We start from the raw sequence: 24268 nt of genomic DNA on the forward strand, positions 1-24268 counted from the left end.
TCTCCCTACCTATCCCTCCTCCCTATCCTCCATCTCTCTCCCTACCTATCCCTCCTCCCTATCCTCCATCTCTCTCCCTACCTATCCCTCCTCCCTATCCTCCATCTCTCTCCCTACCTATCTCTCCTCCTCATCCTCCATCTCTCTCCCTACCTATCCCTCCTCCTCATCCTCCATCTCTCTCCCTACCTATCCCTCCTCCTCATCCTCCATATCTCTCCCTACCTATCCCTCCTCCCTATCCTCCATATCTCTCCCTACCTATCCCTCCTCCCTATCCTCCATATCTCTCCCTACCTATCCCTCCTCCTCATCCTCCATCTCTCTCCCTACCTATCCCTCCTCCTCATCCTCCATCTCTCTCCCTACCTATCCCTCCTCCTCATCCTCCATCTCTCTCCCTACCTATCCCTCCTCCTCATCCTCCATATCTCTCCCTACCTATCCCTCCTCCTCATCCTCCATCTCTCCCCTACCTATCCCTCCTCCCTATCCTCCATATCTCCCTACCTATCCCTCCTCCTCATCCTCCATCTCTCTCCCTACATATTCCTCCTCCTCATCCTCCATATCTCCCCTACCTATCCCTCCTCCCTATCCTCCATATCTCCCCAACCTATCTCTCCTCTTCATCCTCCATCTCTCTCCCTACCTATCCCTCCATCTCTCTCCCTACCTATCCCTCTTCCCTATCCTCCATCTCTCCCTACCTATCCCTCCTCCTCATCCTCCATCTCTCTCCCTACCTATCCCTCCTCCCTATCCTCCATCTCTCTCCCTACCTATCCCTCCTCCCTATCCTCCATCTCTCTCCCTACCTATCCCTCCTCCCTATCCTCCATCTCTCTCCCTACCTATCCCTCCTCCCTATCCTCCATATCTCTCCCTACCTATCCCTCCTCCTCATCCTCCATCTCTCTCCCTACCTATCCCTCCTCCTCATCCTCCATCTCTCTCCCTACCTATCCCTCCTCCTCATCCTCCATCTCTCTCCCTACCTATCCCTCCTCCTCATCCTCCATATCTCTCCCTACCTATCCCTCCTCCTCATCCTCCATCTCTCCCCTACCTATCCCTCCTCCCTATCCTCCATCTCTCTCCCTACCTATCCCTCCTCCTCATCCTCCATCTCTCTCCCTACATATTCCTCCTCCTCATCCTCCATATCTCCCCTACCTATCCCTCCTCCCTATCCTCCATATCTCCCCAACCTATCTCTCCTCTTCATCCTCCATCTCTCTCCCTACCTATCCCTCCATCTCTCTCCCTACCTATCCCTCTTCCCTATCCTCCATCTCTCCCTACCTATCCCTCCTCCTCATCCTCCATCTCTCTCCCTACCTATCCCTCCTCCCTATCCTCCATCTCTCTCCCTACCTATCCCTCCTCCCTATCCTCCATCTCTCTCCCTACCTATCCCTCCTCCCTATCCTCCATCTCTCTCCCTACCTATCCCTCCTCCCTATCCTCCATCTCTCTCCCTACCTATCCCTCCATCTCTCTCCCTACCTATCCCTCCTCCCTATCCTCCATCTCTCCCAACCTATCCCTCCTCCTCATCCTCCATCTCTCTCCCTACCTATCCCTCCTCCCTATCCTCCATATCTCCCCTACCTATCCCTCCTCCCCATCCTCCATATCTCCCCTACCTATCCCTCCTCCTCATCCTCCATCTCTCTCCCTACCTATCCCTCCTCCTCATCCTCCATATCTCTCCCTACCTATCCCTCCTCCCTATCATCCATCTCTCTCCCTACCTATCCCTCCTCCCTATCCTCCATCTCTCTCCCTACCTATCCCTCCCTATCATCCATCTCTCTCCCTACCTATCCCTCCTCCCTATCCTCCATCTCTCTCCCTACCTATCCCTCCTCCTCATCCTCCATATCTCTCCCTACCTATCCCTCCTCCCTATCCTCCATATCTCTCCCTACCTATCCCTCCTCCCTATCCTCCATCTCTCTCCCTACATATTCCTCCTCCTCATCCTCCATATCTCCCCTACCTATCCCTCCTCCCTATCCTCCATCTCTCTCCCTACCTATCCCTCCATCTCTCTCCCTACCTATCCCTCCTCCCTATCCTCCATCTCTCCCAACCTATCCCTCCTCCTCATCCTCCATCTCTCTCCCTACCTATCCCTCCTCCCTATCCTCCATATCTCCCCTACCTATCCCTCCTCCCCATCCTCCATATCTCCCCTACCTATCCCTCCTCCTCATCCTCCATCTCTCTCCCTACCTATCCCTCCTCCTCATCCTCCATATCTCTCCCTACCTATCCCTCCTCCCTATCATCCATCTCTCTCCCTACCTATCCCTCCTCCCTATCCTCCATCTCTCTCCCTACCTATCCCTCCCTATCATCCATCTCTCTCCCTACCTATCCCTCCTCCCTATCCTCCATCTCTCTCCCTACCTATCCCTCCTCCTCATCCTCCATATCTCTCCCTACCTATCCCTCCTCCCTATCCTCCATATCTCTCCCTACCTATCCCTCCTCCCTATCCTCCATATCTCTCCCTACCTATCCCTCCTCCTCATCCTCCATCTCTCTCCCTACCTATCCCTCCTCCTCATCCTCCATCTCTCTCCCTACCTATCCCTCCTCCTCATCCTCCATCTCTCTCCCTACCTATCCCTCCTCCTCATCCTCCATATCTCTCCCTACCTATCCCTCCTCCTCATCCTCCATCTCTCTCCCTACCTATCCCTCCTCCTCATCCTCCATCTCTCTCCCTACATATTCCTCCTCCTCATCCTCCATATCTCCCCTACCTATCCCTCCTCCCTATCCTCCATATCTCCCCAACCTATCTCTCCTCTTCATCCTCCATCTCTCTCCCTACCTATCCCTCCATCTCTCTCCCTACCTATCCCTCTTCTCTATCCTCCATCTCTCCCTACCTATCCCTCCTCCTCATCCTCCATCTCTCTCCCTACCTATCCCTCCTCCCTATCCTCCATCTCTCTCCCTACCTATCCCTCCTCCCTATCCTCCATCTCTCTCCCTACCTATCCCTCCTCCCTATCCTCCATCTCTCTCCCTAACTATCCCTCCTCCCTATCCTCCATGTCTCTCCCTACCTATCCCTCCTCCTCATCCTCCATCTCTCCCTACCTATCTCTCCTCCTCATCCTCCATCTCTCCCTACCTATCCCTCCTCCCTATCCTCCATCTCTCCCCTACCTATCCCTCCTCCCTATCATCCATCTCTCTCCCTACCTATCCCTCCTCCCTATCCTCCATCTCTCTCCCTACCTATCCCTCCTCCCTATCCTCCATCTCTCTCCCTACCTATCCCTCCTCCCTATCCTCCATCTCTCTCCCTACCTATCTCTCCTCCTCATCCTCCATCTCTCTCCCTACCTATCCCTCCTCCTCATCCTCCATCTCTCTCCCTACCTATCCCTCCTCCTCATCCTCCATATCTCTCCCTACCTATCCCTCCTCCTCCCCATCCTCCATCTCTCTCCCTACCTATCCCTCCTCCTCCCCATCCTCCATCTCTCTCCCTACCTATCCCTCCTCCTCCCCATCCTCCATCTCTCCCCTACCTATCCCTCCTCCTCCCCATCCTCCATCTCTCCCCTACCTATCCCTCCTCCTCCCCATCCTCCATCTCTCCCCTACCTATCCCTCCTCCTCCCCATCCTCCATCTCTCTCCCTACCTATCCCTCCTCCATCTCTCCCCTGACAGACAGGTGCGTCAATAAATCAGCACGCCAAAAATCTGAGGGGGCACAAAATACGTGAGAATTTTGTTTTTTTAAACACCTGAAACTGTTTTTTCCTCCAATCTAGAACTATAATCATTATGCTTAATTCTATATAAAAAACGTCTACTTTTTATCTAAGCATACTTCCTGAGCTGTCTGTATTCTCCATATCTGGTGGTTCTTGGTGATATCCTGCAATAATTGGCTGATGAGAATGCTCTGTTATTTTATATTATTTATGGAAATTCACTACAAAGCTGATTCCCCTTTCTCCTTTATCTCTCTCTCATTATATCACTTTCCACTTCATCCTTCTCACGCTCTCCTTCTCTTGCACAACTTCTCTCACTCTCGTTCTCTCTATCGTTCTCTCTCTCTCTCTCTAGATGAGACAGAGTAGTTGTCCTTAAGAAATTAGACAAGACCAGACCAGACAGGACCAGACAAGACACGGCGAGACAAGACCAGACCAGACAAGGACAGACAAGATGAGACCAGACAAGACCAGGCAAGACCAGACCAGATCAGACAAGACTAGACCAGATAAGACCACAATAGACCAGACCAGAAAAAACTAGACTAGACCAGGCCAGACAAGACCAAACAAGACCAGGCAAGACTAGACTAGACCAGACCAGACCAGACCAGACAAGACCAGACAAGGCTAGACCAGACAAGACTAGACCAGACAAGAACAGACCAGACAAGAACAGACCAGACAAGACTAGACCAGACAAGATGTGACAAGACCAGACAAGGCTAGACCAGACAAGACTAGACCAGACAAGACTAGACCAGACAAGACTAGACCAGACAAGATGTGACAAGACCAGACAAGAAGAGACAAGAACAGACCAGACAAGATGTGACAAGAACAGACCAGACAAGGCTAGACCAGACAAGACTAGACCAGACAAGACTAGACCAGACAAGACTAGACCAGACAAGATGTGACAAGACCAGACAAGGCTAGACCAGACAAGACTAGACCAGACAAGACTAGACCAGACAAGACCAGACAAGACTAGACCAGACAAGACTAGACCAGACAAGAACAGACCAGACAAGGCTAGACCAGACAAGACTAGACCAGACAAGAACAGACCAGACAAGACTAGACCAGACAAGACTAGACCAGACAAGGCTAGACCAGACAAGACTAGACCAGACAAGACTAGACCAGACAAGACTAGACCAGACAAGGCTAGACCAGACAAGACTAGACCAGACAAGAACAGACCAGACAAGATGTGACAAGACCAGACAAGAAGAGACAAGACTAGACCAGACAAGACTAGACCAGACAAGAACAGACCAGACAAGAACAGACCAGACAAGACTAGACCAGACAAGACTAGACCAGACAAGAACAGACCAGACAAGATGTGACAAGACCAGACAAGAAGAGACAAGAACAGACCAGACAAGACCAGACAAGATTAAACAAAACCAGACAAGACCAGACAAGATTAAACAAAACCAGACAAGACCAGACAAAACTAGACAAGACAAAACCAGACAAGACCAGACAAGACCAGACCAGACAAGAACAGACGTGACATGACCAGACAAGATTAGACAAGACCAGACAAGACCAAACAAGACCAGACCAGACTAGACCAGACAAAACCAGACAAGAACAGACAAGACCAGACCAGACAAGACAAGAATAAACAAGACCAGACAAGACCAGACAAAACCAGACTAGACCAGACAAGACTAGACAAGAACAGACAAGACCAGACGTGACAAGACCAGACCAGACAAGACAAGAATAAACAAGACTAGGCAATACAAGACAAAACCAGACAAGACCAGACAAGACCAGACATGACAAGACCAGACAAGATTAAACAAAACCAGACAAGACCAGACAAAACTAGACAAGGCAAGACCAGACAAGACTAGACCAGACACGACAAGGCAAGACCAGACACGACTAGACAAGACCAGACAAGATTAAACAAAACCAGACAAGACCAGACAAAACAAGACCAGACAAGACCAGACACGACAAGGCAAGACCAGACACGACTAGACAAGACCAGACAAGATTAAACAAAACCAGACAAGACCAGACAAAACAAGACCAGACAAGACTAGACCAGACTAGACCAGACACGACTAGACGAGACAAGACCAGACAAGATTAGACCAGATGAGACAAGACATGGCGAGACAAGACCAGACAAGGCCAGACAAGATGAGACCAGACAAGACCAGACCAGACCAGACCACACTAGACCAGACCAGATCAGACAAGACTAGACCAGACAAGACCACAATAGACCAGACCATATCAGACAAGACTAGACCAGGCCAGACAAGACCAAACAAGACCAGACAAGGCTAGACCAGACCAGACTAGACCAGACAAGAACAGACCAGACCAGACCAGACCAGACAAGACCAGACAAGAACAGACCAGACAAGACTAGACCAGACAAGACTAGACTAGACCAGACCAGACCAGACTAGACCAGACAAGAACAGACAAGATTAAACAAAACCAGACAAGACCAGACAAAACTAGACAAGACAAAACCAGACAAGATTAGACTAGACCAGACAAGACCAGGCAAGAACAGACCAGACCAGACATGACAAGACCAGACAAGATTAAACAAAACCAGACAAGACCAGACAAAACTAGACAAGACAAAACCAGACAAGACCAGACAAGACCAGACCAGACAAGAACAGACGTGACATGACCAGACAAGATTAGACAAGACCAGACAAGACCAAACAAGACCAGACCAGACTAGACCAGACAAGACTAGACAAGAACAGACAAGACCAGACCAGACAAGACAAGAATAAACAAGACCAGACAAGACCAGACAAAACCAGACAAGACCAGACAAAACCAGACAAGACCAGACAAGACCAAACAAGACCAGTTCAGACAAGAATAGACAAGACAAGAACAGACCACACAAGAATAGACAAGACTAGACAAGACAAGACAAGAACAGACCACACAAGAATAGACAAGACTAAACAAGACAAGACCAGACAAGAATAGACAAGACCAGACCAGACCAAATCAGACCAGACAAGAATAGACAAGACTAGACCAGACAAGACCAGACAAAACAACAAAGACCAGACAAGACCAAACTAGACAAGACAAGACCAGAAGAGATAAGACCAAACCAGACAAGACCAAACAGGACCAGATCAGACCAGATCAGACCAGACAAGACCAGTCAAGTCCAGACCAGTCCTGATAAAACCAAACCAGACAAAACCAGACCAGACAAAACCAGACCAGACCCAACCAGACAAGCAGAGACCAGACAAGACCAGACAAGACAAAACCAGACCAGACAAAACCAGACAAGACCAGACCAGACAAGACCAGACAAGACCAGAGAAGACCAGACCAGACGAGCAGAGACCAGACCAGTAGAGACAAGACCAGATAAGACCAGACAAGACCAGAGCAGACAAGACAAAACCAGACCAGACAAAACCAGACCAGACCAGACGAGCAGAGACCAGACCAGTAGAGACAAGACCAGACAAGACTAGAGCAGACCAGACCAGTCAAGACCAGGCCAGACAAGACCAGACGAGCAAAGACCAGATCAGACCAGTAGAGACCAGACCAGTAGAGACCAGAGCAGTCTAACACTACTGTTTCAGTTCCTCCCTTCCTTACAGTGACACTCCCATAGCCTCATATTCAGTGTGTGTGTGTGTGTGTGTGTGTGTGTGTGTGTGTGTGTGTGTGTGTGTGTGTGTGTGTGTGTGTGTGTGTGTGTGTGTGTGTGTGTGTGTGTGTGTGTGTGTGTGTGTGTGTGTGTGTGTGTGTGTGTGTGTGTGTGTGTGTGTGTGTGTGTGTGTGTGTGTGTGTGTGTGTGTGTACGTGTGTGTACGTGTGTGTACGTGTGTGTGTACGTGTGTGTGTGTGCGTGTTAAGGTGTAAGTCTGATTAACAGTTCAGCTAAAGACCTACTTCCCTTTGTGGCCAAACCACAGATTAATTACAGCCAGTCATCAGCGCCCAGAGAGAGAGGAAGAGAGGGCCAGAGGAGGATGCAATATAGTGGAGAAAAAGAGGCATGGATGTGAGTGGGAAGAGGGAAACACACAAACTCAATACCAAAAACACATTCTCTCAAATGTTCTTGTTTGTGTGAATGGCCACAGACCAGCAGACAGAAAAGTCAGAAAGAAAGACAGACAGACAGACAGACAGACAGACAGACAGACAGACAGACAGACAGACAGACAGACAGACAGACAGACAGACAGACAGACAGACAGACAGACAGACAGACAGACAGACAGGCAGGCAGGCAGGCAGGCAGGCAGACAGACAGACAGACAGACAGACAGAGTGCTGTTCCTACCCTCTGTGTGGATGGCAGAGACGTAGCTCCAGTTGTATCTCTTGACAATGTCCACCATGGCTCTGGCCTGCTGAGCATCCGATGGCACCACCCTCATAAAGTACTTATACAAACTCTGTTGGAGATAAACAGTACTCATTAAGTACTTATACTAACTATGTTGGAGATAAACAGTACTCATTAAGTACTTATACTAACTATGTTGGAGATAACAGTACTCATAAAGTACTTATACAAACTCTGTTGGAGATAAACAGTACTCATTAAGTACTTATACAAACTATGTTGGAGAGTAACAGTACTCATAAAGTACTTATACAAACTCTGTTGGAGATAACAGTACTCATAAAGTACTCATACAAACTCTGTTGGAGAGAAACACAGTAGACTACTCATAAAGTACTAATAACATAGAATAGAATGGAGTAGAGTAAATTAAAATAGAATAGAGTACAATAGAATAGAATTGTGTGCCTACTTTGTCACTGAGGTCCATGCTGGTAGCAGAGTAGGCGATCTGGGGTATGTTGAAGAGCTGTAGGAGGTTCTGGACCTGGATGGCCACAGAGCTGGAGCCTGGTCCTATCAGGCCGACGATGGGCTTCTTCCCCCGCATGGGGGTTGCAGCGGGGTCCGCACACCTCGGCCCTCCCCTCCCGTCGGCTCCACCCCCGCCTCCCCCCCACACACTGCCTCCCCCCACCTCGGCCTCGTCGGAGGACACCAGGGAGTCTCGTATGAACTCAATGCTCTGCTCCAGGGCCACAGCAGAGTGCCAGCAGGAGTCTCTTATCTCACAGCCCAGGCTGATGTTGGGGAGGATACGGGGGTCAGCGTTGATACGGTCTAGAGTGTGCAGCATGGCCTCAACACGCTGGATACCGTACTGCTCGCGCACCGAGCCGCATTTACGTTCGTGTACCTGGGGGAGGAACACACACACACACATAAACACACACACACACTGGATACCGTACTGCTCGTGCACCGAGCCGCATTTACGTTCGTGTACCTGGGTGAGGAATACACACACACACATAAACACACACACACATTGGATACCGTACTGCTTGCGCACCAATATGCATTTACGTTCGTGTACTTGGGTGAGGAATACACACACACACATAAACACATACACACACTGGATACTGTTCTGCTCACGACACGCACTGAGACACTCTTACACTTATGCAGCTGGGGATGGATACAGTGGGGTCTGAAATGATTGACACCCTTGATAAAAATGAGCAACATTGACTGTATAAAGTGAATCATTCAAATACTGAGCTGTACTGTATGCAAAAACAACCAAAGGGACATGATATAATTTTATACTAATACAATTGCTCGGAGAAAGAGATTTAGAAGGAGTTAATGGACCAAATTATTGCCCCCCCTGTTTTCAATACCTTTCAATAATTCAACTTGTGAGGATAAGGCCACTGTTTTCTGAGTTGGAGAACACATTGGGAGGGATCATAATAGACCATTGCTCCACACAGTATCTGTGTTTACTAAACAGCATTGGCACTTGGATTTGGAGAAAAAAAATGGCATAGAATATAGCTCAGTTTTTTGAATGATTTATTTTATACAGTCATTTAGGCTCATCTTTATGAAGGGTGTCAATCATCTCAGACCCCACTGTGCATCTTCCCCACACCATCAGTCATTCATGTGGACATAAAGGATGCCTTAGTCTCAGAGGGTTGTACCTTGTCCGCTGTCGGCTGGTGATGGACAGAGAACAGGGCTCCTATGATGATGTCACCGGGGATGTGTGCCACGACTCGCCGCTCGTTAGACTGGGCGTCGCCAACAGTCCCACGCCACGCCCATACAGGCAGGGCCAGGATGATCCAGATCATCTTATTGGTTAATTTGTTAACAAAGAAAATGTCTTGATGATGTCCAGTTTGATCAAGAACTACTACGCTTCATGAGAGTAAAGTTCCTCTCCATTGTGAAGAGTGGTGGCAAGCCAAATATATTACAAATGTGGACTTCCTCCTCCTGCTGTGGAAGTCAAGGACGGGCCATTGCCACGTTACCAATAAGGAGTGCCAGAGAGAAGCCGTGTATGTTGGGATATACTTTAGACTCCTTCTGGTCGAAACTGGACTCCACTCTGATTGGTTGAGGAATATCCTCCTCTATGGTGAAGCGGTGGTCTCCATGGTAACAGGTAACAGACAGGTAAAGGGGCCGGTCATTACCTGTAAACGGAGAGGTAGTGGGGGGTTAGGGTCTGAACGCAGCAGGGGACATCAATCCTTTATAGGGGCTTACTTTGCTGTTTTCACATCAATCTGTTATCTACCTGTGACACATCAGGGAGCAGGGAAGGCTGTCGGAGAGGAGGGAGAACAATAACATTCAACACCAGACCAAGTCTCAGAGCACAGGAACCATACCCAGTGGGAACCTATCCAAGCAGTTTATACTCTCACATGAATCCTACCACAGCTTCACACCAATGGCTCATCAGAATATATATATAATACATTTGCATGCTTTGAGGTCTTGTGTATCTTTTCAAAGGATCAGAGACACAATTCACAAAATGATCATGATGAACAACACTCTCACTCTACCTCATGTCATATAGGCCTTGTAAACTAGAACTAAAACGCTTGTGTATTTCAAGCAAATATATTTAACCTCAGTTATGCATAACAACATATCGTAACCACAGTTAGAACATATTTCAATAGATTTCAGCAGCTGGAAGCACTAAGTAAATGAGATGGAAGGGAATGGGTCCAACTTTGTGCAAATAGACTTGATCAAGGTCGTCATAATGTTGGCAGAGTTGGGGGCTCAACAGTTCGAGCCCGGCCGGTATCCCCTCGAGCGGTAGACGAGAAACGAGGGGGTCAAGGGACGTAATTCATATGACAGCGTCATTACAGCGTCATTAACAGGAGAGCTGTTCGCTCGGGATCCATTCTTCCTAAGAGCCATTCATCCTGCAGCCCGCAAGACCGATTTGTCATGATACAGACTCCTCCACCACCACCGTCTTTCTCTCTCTCGCGCTCTGTCTCTTTCCCACCAACGCTGCGCGCAGTATTACATACCTGTCGCTCTGTATGTGCTCCAGTATAGGTCACATTTCACTTTATTACGGAACCGAATGAATTTATCCTCTTCTCTATCACAGAAACATAAATCTGCTCAAATAGGCATGAACGTTGTTCAGCCCGTTGGCTACAGAGGTCACTGCGCTTCTCGCCGGTATAAATTGTCAATAGGCTAGCCTGCCACATTCAACACACTACGGTTATCCCGTTAAATAAACCGCGTTGATACGCCGAACAATCAACAGTCTGGGAGATTTAAGTTGCCCATAGATTTCGTCATTGATTGGTTGAGTAAACAACGGAAGAGGATAGCAGGATTTTAACATGATGTGCCTGTGCACATTGAATAGGATATATGTGCCTTTATAGCCTATGGATACTCTTGTGAAGTCTGCCAACGGGAATGCGCTCCAAGCAGGGGCAGACTGGCCATCTAGCATTTCGGGCAAATGCCAATTAGGCTGGTCCCTTTTTAGCCCAGTGGGCCTAACTAACTTGTTGTTTTTTTCTCAGCAAAATGATTAGCTAGATAATGATGGCATTAAGGGAAAAATGAGCCGTGTGTTAGAAATGGCAGGGACGATTTCTGATCCCAATCTGCTCCTGGCTCCATGGCTAAACCATGTCAAATAAGGAGACATGGCAATGGTCTGTCTGTCTTTCTGTCTGTCTCATAGCTTGTGTAAACGGGACGGATCTGGTAGCTGCATGCGCTTGTCCTCCAGAGCTGTCCGCGGTGCTGAAATTGAGTCGTCGCGCGCATCACCGTTTGCCCAGACAACCATCGCAGAGAAGAGAGTTCTGTAACTTTTATATTTCCCTTGACAATGTTAACATCAAAACCCTCACCGGTCAAAAAGACTTAAAGACAGAAGGTTGGCTGATGTTACCGAGGGGAGGTGTGTGTGGGGGGGTGGGGAGTAAATCGAGCGGAGGCTATCTGCTGTGTCTCACTGTTGCATTACACAGACTGAACGCGCCGTTACGTTACATCCAAATGTACACACATAGAGCCTTACCGTGTCAATCTGCGACCTCGTTCATTTCCACGGGATAAAGGCAGAACACGCACCGACTGCTTGCGACCAAGGCCACAGCTCGAGCTCTTCTCGTCTTCATGTCACGCACAAACTCTGCCGGTGCGATGTCTGCTCACGCATCGCCCGCCAAACCCCTAGTCTAACCCCCTCCTCTCAACCAGTATGTCTCGCGACAGGGCAGGTTACCTGGCAGCTCTCTATATCCACACACTGTGCAGAGGAGTGACTATCGTGGCAGTCTGTCTATCTGACACAACTCCACTCAGGGAGAACTGCAGTTGGTGAGCTTGTGTTTTTTGTTTGGGTTATTTCCTGCGGCGCGTGCCGCTTTCAGACCGCAAGGTGACTGCCTCGCGTCCTTCGAAACACCGCTCAGCGCGCGCCCTCCCTTCCAGCGAAGATGTTTGTGAATGAATTCCCGCATCGAACCTGTGACACTAGGCTGAATCACCAAATACACACTGATCATCAGATCACACACGTGTGTGTGTGTGTGTGTGTGTGTGTGTGTGTGTGTGTGTGTGTGTGTGTGTGTGTGTGTGTGTGTGTGTGTGTGTGTGTGTGTGTGTGTGTGTGTGTGTGTGTGTGTGTGTGTGTGTGTGTGTGTGTGTGTGTGTGTGTGTGTGTGTGTGTGTGTGTGTGTGTGTGTGTGTGTGTGTGTGTGTGTGTGTGTGTGTGTGTGTGTGTGTGTGTGTGTGGCCTTTCAAACGGATTATGTCATGTCTACCACCCGATGGCCATCCTGAGACATTGATGGAATGAGCGACTAGGTGCGTTTATCGATCCATAACACTGTCACTAATCTCTCTGTCTCTCACACACACACACACACACACACACACACACACACACACACACACACACACACACACACACACACACACACACACACACACACACACACACACACACACACACACACACACACACACACACACACACACACACACACACACACACACACACACATGCATTAGGCTCAGTAGCACAAACAGCAGTCTGAACCAGGCGGGCACAACACACAGAGGCGGGCTATTACCTACCTTATAAGCTCTCTAATAGTAGTATCGCCCATCACACAGAGCTTTGAAGGTTGTATTGCAGGCAGTCAACATTTACTTTGGTGCTAAAATGTTCCCGATATCATATATAATTTACAATTAATAGAAACATGAATATCGTCCACACTAATTCCAGGATGACACAAATAGCGCGGGAATCGAATCAGACCAACCGGGCTCTGACACAATGGCCGTTAATGCACCGTACAGCTCGAGTAAACAGCCGTCTGCCCTCTGCTGGCCTGCCCGCCTCTCAACGTGAATACACACATCTAACATGTTCATCATTTGTTTAGAACAAAATAATACAGCTCAACAGTATCAAAGAAAAAGCTTAAAAGTAAATGAAAAATGAATGACTTTGTATTTGTTGCTTTTTACAGATTGACTGTTTTGTTGATAACGTGTTTTTCCTGAATGTAAGACTAGCCCAAAAGTTAAATGGGAAAAGCTATTTGAATAGGCCTACCTCAACTAGACCACCGTGCATGTTCTGGAGAAACCCCACTCCACGTACTGATCAGAGCATCAATGGTCGTGATGAATCCACGCTTTCACTATGGCAACGACGGAACACCGAGTCTGTTCCTGCGCTCTTTCGCTCGCTCGCTGTCTGTCGCGCTTGCTCTGCGCTGCTCCAATATGGGGGCTTCATCGCGACCACGCTCTGCGCGTCTCACGCCAACTACCGATCTGACAGTCTCCTCTCTATCTCTCTCTATATATATCCCTCTCTATCTCTCTCTCTATGTCTCTCTTCCTCTCTCTCTCTGTGTGCACTCTCTTTTGAATACAGTATGTACAGGCTAAGTGTGTGTGTGTTAATGGATGGAAAGATGTGCAGATACAGATTCAGGGGGAGTGTTTAGGGGCTTGGCCACAAACAAGGCCAGAATTAAATCGGCAGCCAAATGCAAGAGGGATTAGAAGAAACACACACATGCACACGCACACGCACACGCACACACACACACACACACACACACACACACACACACACACACACACACACACACACACACACACACACACACACACACACACACACACACACACACACACACACACACACACACACACGGCAGCGCTGGGTAGGGTGCACCTTTTACAGGCTCCCTAGACTTTGCTATTTAGTGTGTATTTCTGTGTTAATTCTTTGTTTACTCAAAACATTTGTGCTTGCTGAATTACTATTCTATGTTTTATCTCATTATTATTAGTATATATCTTTATGACTTCCTTTACTCATTCATTATTTTATTGTTGCTGAATTGTTGATAGGTGGGCCTGTTGATAGGTGGGCCTGTTGATAGGTGGGCCTGTTGATAGGTGGGCCTGTTGATAGGTGGGCCTGTTGATAGGTGGGCCTGTTGATAGGTGGGCCTGTTGATAGGTGGGCCTGTTGATAGGTGGGCCTGTTGATAGGTGGGCCTGTTGATAGGTGGGCCTGTTGATAGGTGGGCCTGTTGATAGGTGGGCCTGTTGATAGGTGGGCCTGTTGATAGGTGGGCCTGTAGATAGGTGGGCCTGTTGATAGGTGGGCCTGTTGATAGGTGGGCCTGTTGATAGGTGGGCCTGTTGATAGGTGGGCCTGTTGATAGGTGGGCCTGTTGATAGGTGAGCCTGTTGATAGGTGGGCCTGTAGATAGGTGGGCCTGTCGAGAGGTGGGCCTGTTGATAGGTGGGCCTGTCGATAGGTGGGCCTGTCGAGAGGTGGGCCTGTTGATAGGTGGGCCTGTCGAGAGGTGGGCCTGTTGATAGGTGGGCCTGTTGATAGGTGGGCCTGTCGAGAGGTGGGCCTGTTGATGGGTGGGCCTGTCGAGGGGTGGGCCTGTCGAGGGGTGGGCCTGTCGAGGGGTGATCCTGTTGATAGGTGAGCCTGTCGAGGGGTGAGCCAGTCGAGAGGTGAGCCTGTGATAGGTGAGCCTGTTGATAGGTGAGCCTGTCGTAGGTGAGCCTGTCGATAGGTGGGCCTGTGATAGGTGAGCCTGTCGAGGGGTGAGCCTGTCGATAGGTGGGCCTGTTGATAGGTGAGCCTGTCGAGGGTGAGCCTGTCGATAGGTGGGCCTGTCGATAGGTGGGCCTGTCGAGGGGTGAGCCTGTAGGGGTGGCCTGCCTAGGTGGGCCTGTGAGGTGAGCCTGTCGAGGGGTGAGCCAGTCGAGAGGTGAGCCTGTCGATAGGTGAGCCTGTCGAGGGGTGAGCCAGTCGAGAGGTGAGCCTGTCGATAGGTGAGCCTGTCGATAGGTGAGCGTGTAGATGGGTGAGCCTGTCGAGGGGTGAGCCAGTCGAGAGGTGAGCCTGTCGATAGGTGGGCCTGTCGATAGGTGAGCGTGTAGATGGGTGGCCTGTAGGTGAGCCTGTAGGTGGGCCTGTCGATAGGTGAGCGTGTAGATGGGTGAGCCTGTCGATAGGTGAGCCTGTCGATAGGTGGGCCTGTCGATAGGTGAGCGTGTAGATGGGTGAGCCTGTCGATAGGTGAGCCTGTCGATAGGTGGGCCTGTCGATAGGTGAGCCTGTGAGGGGTGAGCCTGTCGATAGGTGGGCCTGTCGATAGGTGGGCCTGTCGAGGGGTGGGCCTGTTGATAGGTGGGCCTGTTGATAGGTGGGCCTGTCGAGGGGTGGGCCTGTCGAGGGGTGAGCCTGTCGAGGGGTGGGCCTGTCGAGGGGTGATCCTGTTGATAGGTGAGCCTGTCGAGGGGTGAGCCAGTCGAGAGGTGTTAATTCTTTGTTTACTCAAAACATTTGTGCTTGCTGAATTACTATTCTATGTTTTATCTCATTATTATTAGTATATATCTTTATGACTTCCTTTACTCATTCATTATTTTATTGTTGCTGAATTGTTGATAGGTGGGCCTGTTGATAGGTGGGCCTGTTGATAGGTGGGCCTGTTGATAGGTGGGCCTGTTGAGAGGTGGGCCTGTTGATAGGTGGGCCTGTCGATAGGTGAGCCTGTTGATGGGTGGGCCTGTTGATAGGTGGGCCTGTTGATAGGTGGGCCTGTCGATAGGTGAGCCTGTAGATGGGTGGGCCTGTTGATAGGTGGGCCTGTTGATAGGTGGGCCTGTAGATGGGTGGGCCTGTTGATAGGTGGGCCTGTTGATAGGTGGGCCTGTAGATGGGTGGGCCTGTTGATAGGTGGGCCTGTTGATAGGTGGGCCTGTTGATAGGTGGGCCTGTTGATAGGTGGGCCTGTTGATAGGTGGGCCTGTTGATAGGTGGGCCTGTTGATAGGTGGGCCTGTTGATAGGTGGGCCTGTTGATAGGTGGGCCTGTTGATAGGTGGGCCTGTTGATAGGTGGGCCTGTTGATAGGTGGGCCTGTTGATAGGTGAGCCTGTTGATAGGTGAGCCTGTAGATAGGTGGGCCTGTTGATAGGTGAGCCTGTTGATGGGTGGGCCTGTTGATAGGTGATCCTGTTGATGGGTGGGCCTGTTGATAGGTGGGCCTGTTGATAGGTGGGCCTGTTGATAGGTGGGCCTGTTGATAGGTGGGCCTGTTGATAGGTGGGCCTGTTGATAGGTGGGCCTGTTGATAGGTGGGCCTGTTGATAGGTGGGCCTGTTGATAGGTGGGCCTGTTGATAGGTGGGCCTGTTGATAGGTGGGCCTGTTGATAGGTGGGCCTGTTGATAGGTGGGCCTGTTGATAGGTGGGCCTGTCGAGGGGTGAGCCTGTCGATAGGTGGGCCTGTTGATAGGTGAGCCTGTCGAGGGGTGAGCCTGTCGATAGGTGGGCCTGTCGATAGGTGGGCCTGTCGAGGGGTGAGCCTGTCGAGGGGTGAGCCTGTCGATAGGTGGGCCTGTCGATAGGTGAGCCTGTCGAGGGGTGGGCCTGTTGATAGGTGGGCCTGTTGATAGGTGGGCCTGTAGATGGGTGGGCCTGTTGATAGGTGGGCCTGTTGATAGGTGGGCCTGTAGATGGGTGGGCCTGTTGATAGGTGGGCCTGTTGATAGGTGGGCCTGTAGATGGGTGGGCCTGTTGATAGGTGGGCCTGTTGATAGGTGGGCCTGTTGATAGGTGGGCCTGTTGATAGGTGGGCCTGTTGATAGGTGGGCCTGTTGATAGGTGGGCCTGTTGATAGGTGGGCCTGTTGATAGGTGGGCCTGTTGATAGGTGGGCCTGTTGATAGGTGGGCCTGTTGATAGGTGGGCCTGTTGATAGGTGGGCCTGTTGATAGGTGGGCCTGTTGATAGGTGGGCCTGTTGATAGGTGGGCCTGTTGATAGGTGGGCCTGTTGATAGGTGGGCCTGTTGATAGGTGGGCCTGTTGATAGGTGGGCCTGTTGATAGGTGAGCCTGTCGAGGGGTGGGCCTGTTGACAGGTGGGCCTGTTGATGGGTGGGCCTGTTGATAGGTGATCCTGTTGATGGGTGGGCCTGTTGATAGGTGGGCCTGTTGATAGGTGGGCCTGTTGATGGGTGGGCCTGTCGATAGGTGAGCCTGTCGAGGGGTGGGCCTGTTGATAGGTGGGCCTGTTGATAGGTGAGCCTGTAGATGGGTGGGCCTGTTGATAGGTGGGCCTGTTGATAGGTGGGCCTGTCGATAGGTGAGCCTGTCGAGGGGTGGGCCTGTTGATAGGTGGGCCTGTTGATAGGTGGGCCTGTCGATAGGTGAGCCTGTCGAGGGGTGGGCCTGTTGATAGGTGGGCCTGTTGATAGGTGAGCCTGTAGATGGGTGGGCCTGTTGATAGGTGGGCCTGTTGATAGGTGGGCCTGTAGATGGGTGGGCCTGTTGATAGGTGGGCCTGTTGATAGGTGGGCCTGTAGATGGGTGGGCCTGTTGATAGGTGGGCCTGTTGATAGGTGGGCCTGTTGATAGGTGGGCCTGTTGATAGGTGGGCCTGTTGATAGGTGGGCCTGTTGATAGGTGGGCCTGTTGATAGGTGGGCCTGTTGATAGGTGGGCCTGTTGATAGGTGGGCCTGTTGATAGGTGGGCCTAGGTGGGCCTGTTGATAGGTGAGCCTGTTGATAGGTGAGCCTGTAGATAGGTGGGCCTGTTGATAGGTGAGCCTGTTGATGGGTGGGCCTGTTGATAGGTGATCCTGTTGATGGGTGGGCCTGTTGATAGGTGGGCCTGTTGATAGGTGGGCCTGTTGATAGGTGGGCCTGTTGATAGGTGGGCCTGTTGATAGGTGGGCCTGTTGATAGGTGGGCCTGTTGATAGGTGGGCCTGTTGATAGGTGGCCTGTGATAGGTGGGCCTGTTGATAGGTGGGCCTGTTGATAGGTGGGCCTGTTGATAGGTGGGCCTGTTGATAGGTGGGCCTGTTGATAGGTGGGCCTGTTGATAGGTGGGCCTGTTGATAGGTGGGCCTGTTGATAGGTGAGCCTGTTGATAGGTGAGCCTGTAGATAGGTGGGCCTGTTGATAGGTGAGCCTGTTGATGGGTGGGCCTGTTGATAGGTGATCCTGTTGCCTGGGTGGGCCTGTTGATAGGTGGGCCTGTTGATAGGTGGGCCTGTTGATAGGTGGGCCTGTTGATAGGTGGGCCTGTTGATAGGTGGGCCTGTTGATAGGTGGGCCTGTTGATAGGTGGGCCTGTTGATAGGTGGGCCTGTTGATAGGTGGGCCTGTTGATAGGTGGGCCTGTTGATAGGTGGGCCTGTTGATAGGTGGGCCTGTTGATAGGTGGGCCTGTTGATAGGTGGGCCTGTCGAGGGGTGAGCCTGTCGATAGGTGGGCCTGTTGATAGGTGAGCCTGTCGAGGGGTGAGCCTGTCGATAGGTGGGCCTGTCGATAGGTGGGCCTGTCGAGGGGTGAGCCTGTCGAGGGGTGAGCCTGTCGATAGGTGGGCCTGTCGATAGGTGAGCCTGTCGAGGGGTGAGCCAGTCGAGAGGTGAGCCTGTCGATAGGTGAGCCAGTCGAGAGGTGAGCCTGTCGATAGGTGAGCCTGTCGATAGGTGGGCCTGTCGATAGGTGAGCCTGTCGAGGGGTGAGCCTGTCGATAGGTGGGCCTGTCGATAGGTGAGCCTGTCGAGGGGTGAGCCTGTCGATAGGTGGGCCTGTCGATAGGTGGGCCTGTCGAGGGGTGAGCCTGTCGAGGGGTGAGCCTGTCGATAGGTGGGCCTGTCGATAGGTGAGCCTGTCGAGGGGTGAGCCAGTCGAGAGGTGAGCCTGTCGATAGGTGAGCCTGTCGAGGGGTGAGCCAGTCGAGAGGTGAGCCTGTCGATAGGTGAGCCTGTCGATAGGTGAGCGTGTAGATGGGTGAGCCTGTCGAGGGGTGAGCCAGTCGAGAGGTGAGCCTGTCGATAGGTGGGCCTGTCGATAGGTGGGCCTGTCGATAGGTGAGCGTGTAGATGGGTGAGCCTGTCGATAGGTGAGCCTGTCGATAGGTGGGCCTGTCGATAGGTGAGCGTGTAGATGGGTGAGCCTGTCGATAGGTGAGCCTGTCGATAGGTGGGCCTGTCGATAGGTGAGCGTGTAGATGGGTGAGCCTGTCGATAGGTGGGCCTGTCGATAGGTGAGCGTGTAGATGGGTGAGCCTGTCGATAGGTGAGCCTGTCGATAGGTGGGCCTGTCGATAGGTGAGCGTGTAGATGGGTGAGCCTGTCGAGGGGTGAGCCTGTCGATAGGTGGGCCTGTCGATAGGTGGGCCTGTCGAGGGGTGAGCCTGTCGAGGGGTGAGCCTGTCGATAGATGAGCCTGTTGATAGGTGAGCCTGTCGAGGGGTGAGCCTGTCGATAGGTGATCCTGTTGATAGATGAGCCTGTCGATAGGTGATCCTGTTGATAGATGAGCCTGTCGATAAGTGAGCCTGTTGATAGATGAGCCTGTTGATAGGTGAGCCTGTCGAGGGGTGAGCCTGTCGATAGGTGAGCCTGTCGATAGGTGAGCCTGTCGAGGGGTGAGCCTTTCCATAGGTGAGCCTGTCGAAAGGGGAGCCTGTCGAGGGGTGAGCCTGTCGATAGGTGAGCCTGTCGATGGGTGAGCCTGTCGAGGGGTGAGCCTGTCGAGAGGTGAGCCTGTCGAGAGGTGAGCCTGCAGGTAAGCATTTCATTGCCAGCCAAGTCACCCGTGATACAAGTCAGTATCTGACGCCGATCCATGTCTGAGGACGCCAGGAGATGACATGGACACCGGACAGTAGGGGCAACAGGAGATGACATGGACACCGGACAGTAGGGGCAACAGGAGATGACATGGACACCGGACAGTAGGGGCAACAGGAGATGACATGGACACCAGACAGTAGGGGCAACAGGAGATGACATGGACACCGGACAGTAGGGGCAACAGGAGATGACATGGACACCGGACAGTAGGGGCAACAGGAGATGACATGGACACCGGACAGTAGGGGCAACAGGAGATGACATGGACACCGGACAGTAGGGGCAACAGGAGATGACATGGACACCGGACAGTAGGGGCAACAGGAGATGGACACCGGACAGTAGGGGCAACAGGAGATGACATGGACACCAGACAGTAGGGGCAACAGGAGATGGACACCAGACAGTAGGGGCAACAGGAGATGACATGGACACCGGACAGTAGGGGCAACAGGAGATGACATGGACACCAGACAGTAGGGGCAACAGGAGATGGACACAGGACAGTAGGGGCAACAGGAGATGACATGGACAGTAGGGGCAACAGGAGATGACATGGACAGTAGGGGCAACAGGAGATGGACACCAGACAGTAGGGGCAACAGGAGATGACATGGACAGTAGGGGCAACAGGAGATGACATGGACAGTAGGGGCAACAGGAGATGACATGGACAGTAGGGGCAACAGGAGATGGACACCAGACAGTAGGGGCAACAGGAGATGGACACCAGACAGTAGGGGAAACAGGAGATGGACACCAGACAGTAGGGGCAACAGGAGATGGACACCAGACAGTAGGGGCAACAGGAGATGGACACCAGACAGTAGGGGCAACAGGAGATGACATGGACACCAGACAGTAGGGGCAACAGGAGATGGACACCAGACAGTAGGGGCAACAGGAGATGGACACCAGACAGTAGGGGCAACAGGAGATGACATGGACACCAGACAGTAGGGGCAACAGGAGATGGACACCAGACAGTAGGGGCAACAGAGAGCGTTGTTACCTTCAAGTAGGTTTCAGGTTTGCTTGTGCATTGTGGACAAGGATGTTGGATAGGCGTCAGCATCTGCCTCTGGTTGCAAGTTCACATCCAGCAATAGAAAGTCATTTTTTAGTATTTTGTTTTAAGCCTATCACAAAACGTAACCCTAACCTTAACCCTAACCTTAACCCTAACCTTAACCCTAACCTTAACCATTGTCAGGATTTGGCTCCAGCAGTTGTTTTCACTAAGCTTGACCTGCGGAACGCATACCATCTTATGCGGATCAGACCTGGTGACGAGTGGAAGACCGCTTTCAACACGCCTACTGGTCACTATGAATACTTGGTGATGCCCTTCGGCCTGACCAACGCCCCAGCGGTGTTCCAAGCGCTCATAAACGATGTGCTTAGGGATATGCTGAACATATTTGTGTTCGTTTACTTGGATGACATCCTCATCTTTTCGAGCTCTCTTCAAGAACACACAAAGCATGTCAGACAAGTACTCAAACGCCTCCTAGACAGCCATCTGTACGTTAAGCCGGAAAAATGTGAATTCCATTCAGCCCGAGTACAATTCCTGGGATTTGTAGTGGAACCCGGTCGAGTCCAAATGGACCCCAGGAAGGTAGGGGCGGTAGCGGATTGGCCCACCCCCAAATCCGTTAAGGAAGTTCAGCGTTTCCTGGGCTTCACTAACTTTTACCGCAAGTTCATCAAGAACTTCAGCTTGGTGGCAGCCCCTCTCTCAGCTTTAACCAAGGGTGGCAATGCAAGGTTTTTGTGGGGAAGAGAAGCTGAGACGGCCTTCCAAGGACTCAAGCAGCGCGTCCTCTCTGCTCCCATCCTGATACTACTGACTACGGATGAACCGTTTGTGGTGGAGGTAGACGCCTCAGAGGTTGGTGTTGGAGCTGTCCTGTCTCAGAGGGGTGAAGACAAGAAGCTTCATCTGTGCGCTTTCTTCTCACACCGGCTTACCCCGGCTGAGAGGAACTACGATGTGGGGGATCGTGAACTCCTAGCGGTTAAGATGGCATTGAAGGAATGGAGACACTGGCTCGAGGGGGCTTCTCACCTGTTTCAAGTGCTTACGGACCACAAAAATCTGGAGTATATCCAGCAGGCGAGGCGGTTGAACTCTAGACAAGCTAGATGGTCTCTTTTCTTCAATCGATTCCAGTTTATCCTCACCTATCGGCCCGGGTCGAAGAATCTCAAACCGGATGCCCTGTCCCGAGTCTACGCTCCTGCCATTCGAGATGACACGGACATGCCTGTCCTTCCTGCTGCTAAGATCGTGGCTCCGATCTCATGGCAAGTTGAGGATACCGTGAGACGAGCTCAAGCTATTGAACCGGACCCGAAAGGAGGTCCTGCCAATCGGTTGTTTGTCCCCAAGGCAGTGAGGACTCAGGTCCTTCTGTGGGGGCACTCCTCTCGCCTCACCTGTCACCCAGGCGTAGGTCGCACCTTGGAGTTCATCCAGCGTAAGTTCTGGTGGCCTACCATAAGAGAAGACGTTGCCACTTTCGTCAATGCCTGCCCCGTGTGCTGCCAGGGCAAATCTTCTCACCTCCGCCCGCAAGGACTCCTTCACCCTTTACCTGTTCCCCACAGACCCTGGTCCCATATCTCGTTGGACTTTATTACTGGCCTTCCTCCATCCCATGGCAATACTACTATCCTAGTCATAATCGACAGGTTTTCTAAGGCGGCCAGGTTCGTCCCTCTGACTAAGTTACCTTCTGCCAGGGAAACGGCTGAGTTGGTAATTAATGATGTGTTCCGAGTCTTCGGCATTCCTCAAGATATGGTTTCTGACAGAGGTCCCCAGTTCGCCTCTAGGTTTTGGAAGGCCTTCTGCCAACTCATGGGGGCTTCTGCCAGTCTATCTTCAGGGTACCATCCGGAGTCCAATGGCCAAACAGAGAGGATGAATCAAGAGCTGGAAACCACCGGTTTTTGGTCACTAGATGCCCCCATTGTGCCTTTTGACCTTTTGTTTTCCCTTGATCCCCATTATTATTTGCACCTGTGCCTCGTTTCCCCTGATTGTATTTAAACCCATTGTTTTCCTCAGTTCTGTGCTCTGTGTTTGTATGTTAGCACCCAGCCCTAGTACTCTGTGAACTCTTGTTGATCCCGGTGGACTCTCTTGTGGAATTCTGTTTTTTGTTCTTGTTTGTTTGTTTTTTTGAGTATCTTTTGAGGCTTTTTGTGCTTTACCTTCCACCTTGTGGATTTGCCTTTTTGTCTTGGAGGATTACCTTTGTTCTTGTGGAATTCCTTTTGAGGTTGTGGAGTTACATGTTTTCCTGAAGAACTTCACTTTTTACTTCATTAAATACACCGTCTCAAGTACTGCTGTGTCTGCCTCATCTTCTGGGTTCTGCTGACTATTCGTGGCTCAGTTGGTTAAGTGACTGTTTCTCACTCCGGAGACCCGGGTTCGTAACCGGGTCCTGGCAACCATGACCTTAACTCTAACCTTAACCTTAACCATAACCTTAAACATTCAGAGTTAATGCCTAAACTTAACCTTAAACACTTTGAAAATTGATGTTTGCAACGACTTTGAAATTTGACGTTTGAGAAACATGGATGTATATATGACAAATCAACTAACTGTGTACTCCATGTACTGTATATAGGACAAATCAACTAACTGTGTACTCCATGTACTGTATATAGGACAAATCAAATAACTGTGTACTCCATGTACTGTATATATAGGACAAATCAAATAACTGTGTAATCCATGTACTGTATATAGGACAAATCAAATAACTGTGTACTCCATGTACTGTATATAGAACAAATCAACTAACTGTGTACTCCATATAAGACAAATCAACTAACTGTGTACTCCATGTACTGTATATATGACAAATCAACTAACTTGAACTTGAACACACCTACATGCTGAACATTCAGAGCTTTAACTGATGCAGT

General features: G+C 50.8%; 1 protein-coding gene across 2 annotated transcripts in view; it reads right to left on the minus strand.

The window, feature by feature from the left end:
- The window catches only part of LOC124005922 (metabotropic glutamate receptor 5-like), a 145622-nt gene extending 131684 nt beyond the window's left edge, over positions 1 to 13938 (minus strand). The window contains exons 1-4 of one of the 2 annotated variants that reach the window (XM_046315565.1): positions 13738 to 13938; positions 9800 to 10300; positions 8560 to 9003; positions 8082 to 8196 (exon numbers count right to left, since the gene is read on the minus strand). In XM_046315565.1, coding sequence (XP_046171521.1) covers positions 8082 to 8196; positions 8560 to 9003; positions 9800 to 9952 — 712 coding nt within the window. In that variant the 5' untranslated portion in view covers positions 9953 to 10300; positions 13738 to 13938. Of the gene's footprint in view, positions 1 to 8081; positions 8197 to 8559; positions 9004 to 9799; positions 10301 to 12186; positions 12568 to 13737 lie in introns of those variants that run through there. The other variant, XM_046315563.1, reaches the window with a different exon arrangement.
- Positions 13939 to 24268: the final 10330 nt, after the last annotated feature.

This window comes from Oncorhynchus gorbuscha, linkage group LG19 (genome assembly GCF_021184085.1).
Source record: "Oncorhynchus gorbuscha isolate QuinsamMale2020 ecotype Even-year linkage group LG19, OgorEven_v1.0, whole genome shotgun sequence".
Taxonomy (NCBI): domain Eukaryota; kingdom Metazoa; phylum Chordata; class Actinopteri; order Salmoniformes; family Salmonidae; genus Oncorhynchus; species Oncorhynchus gorbuscha.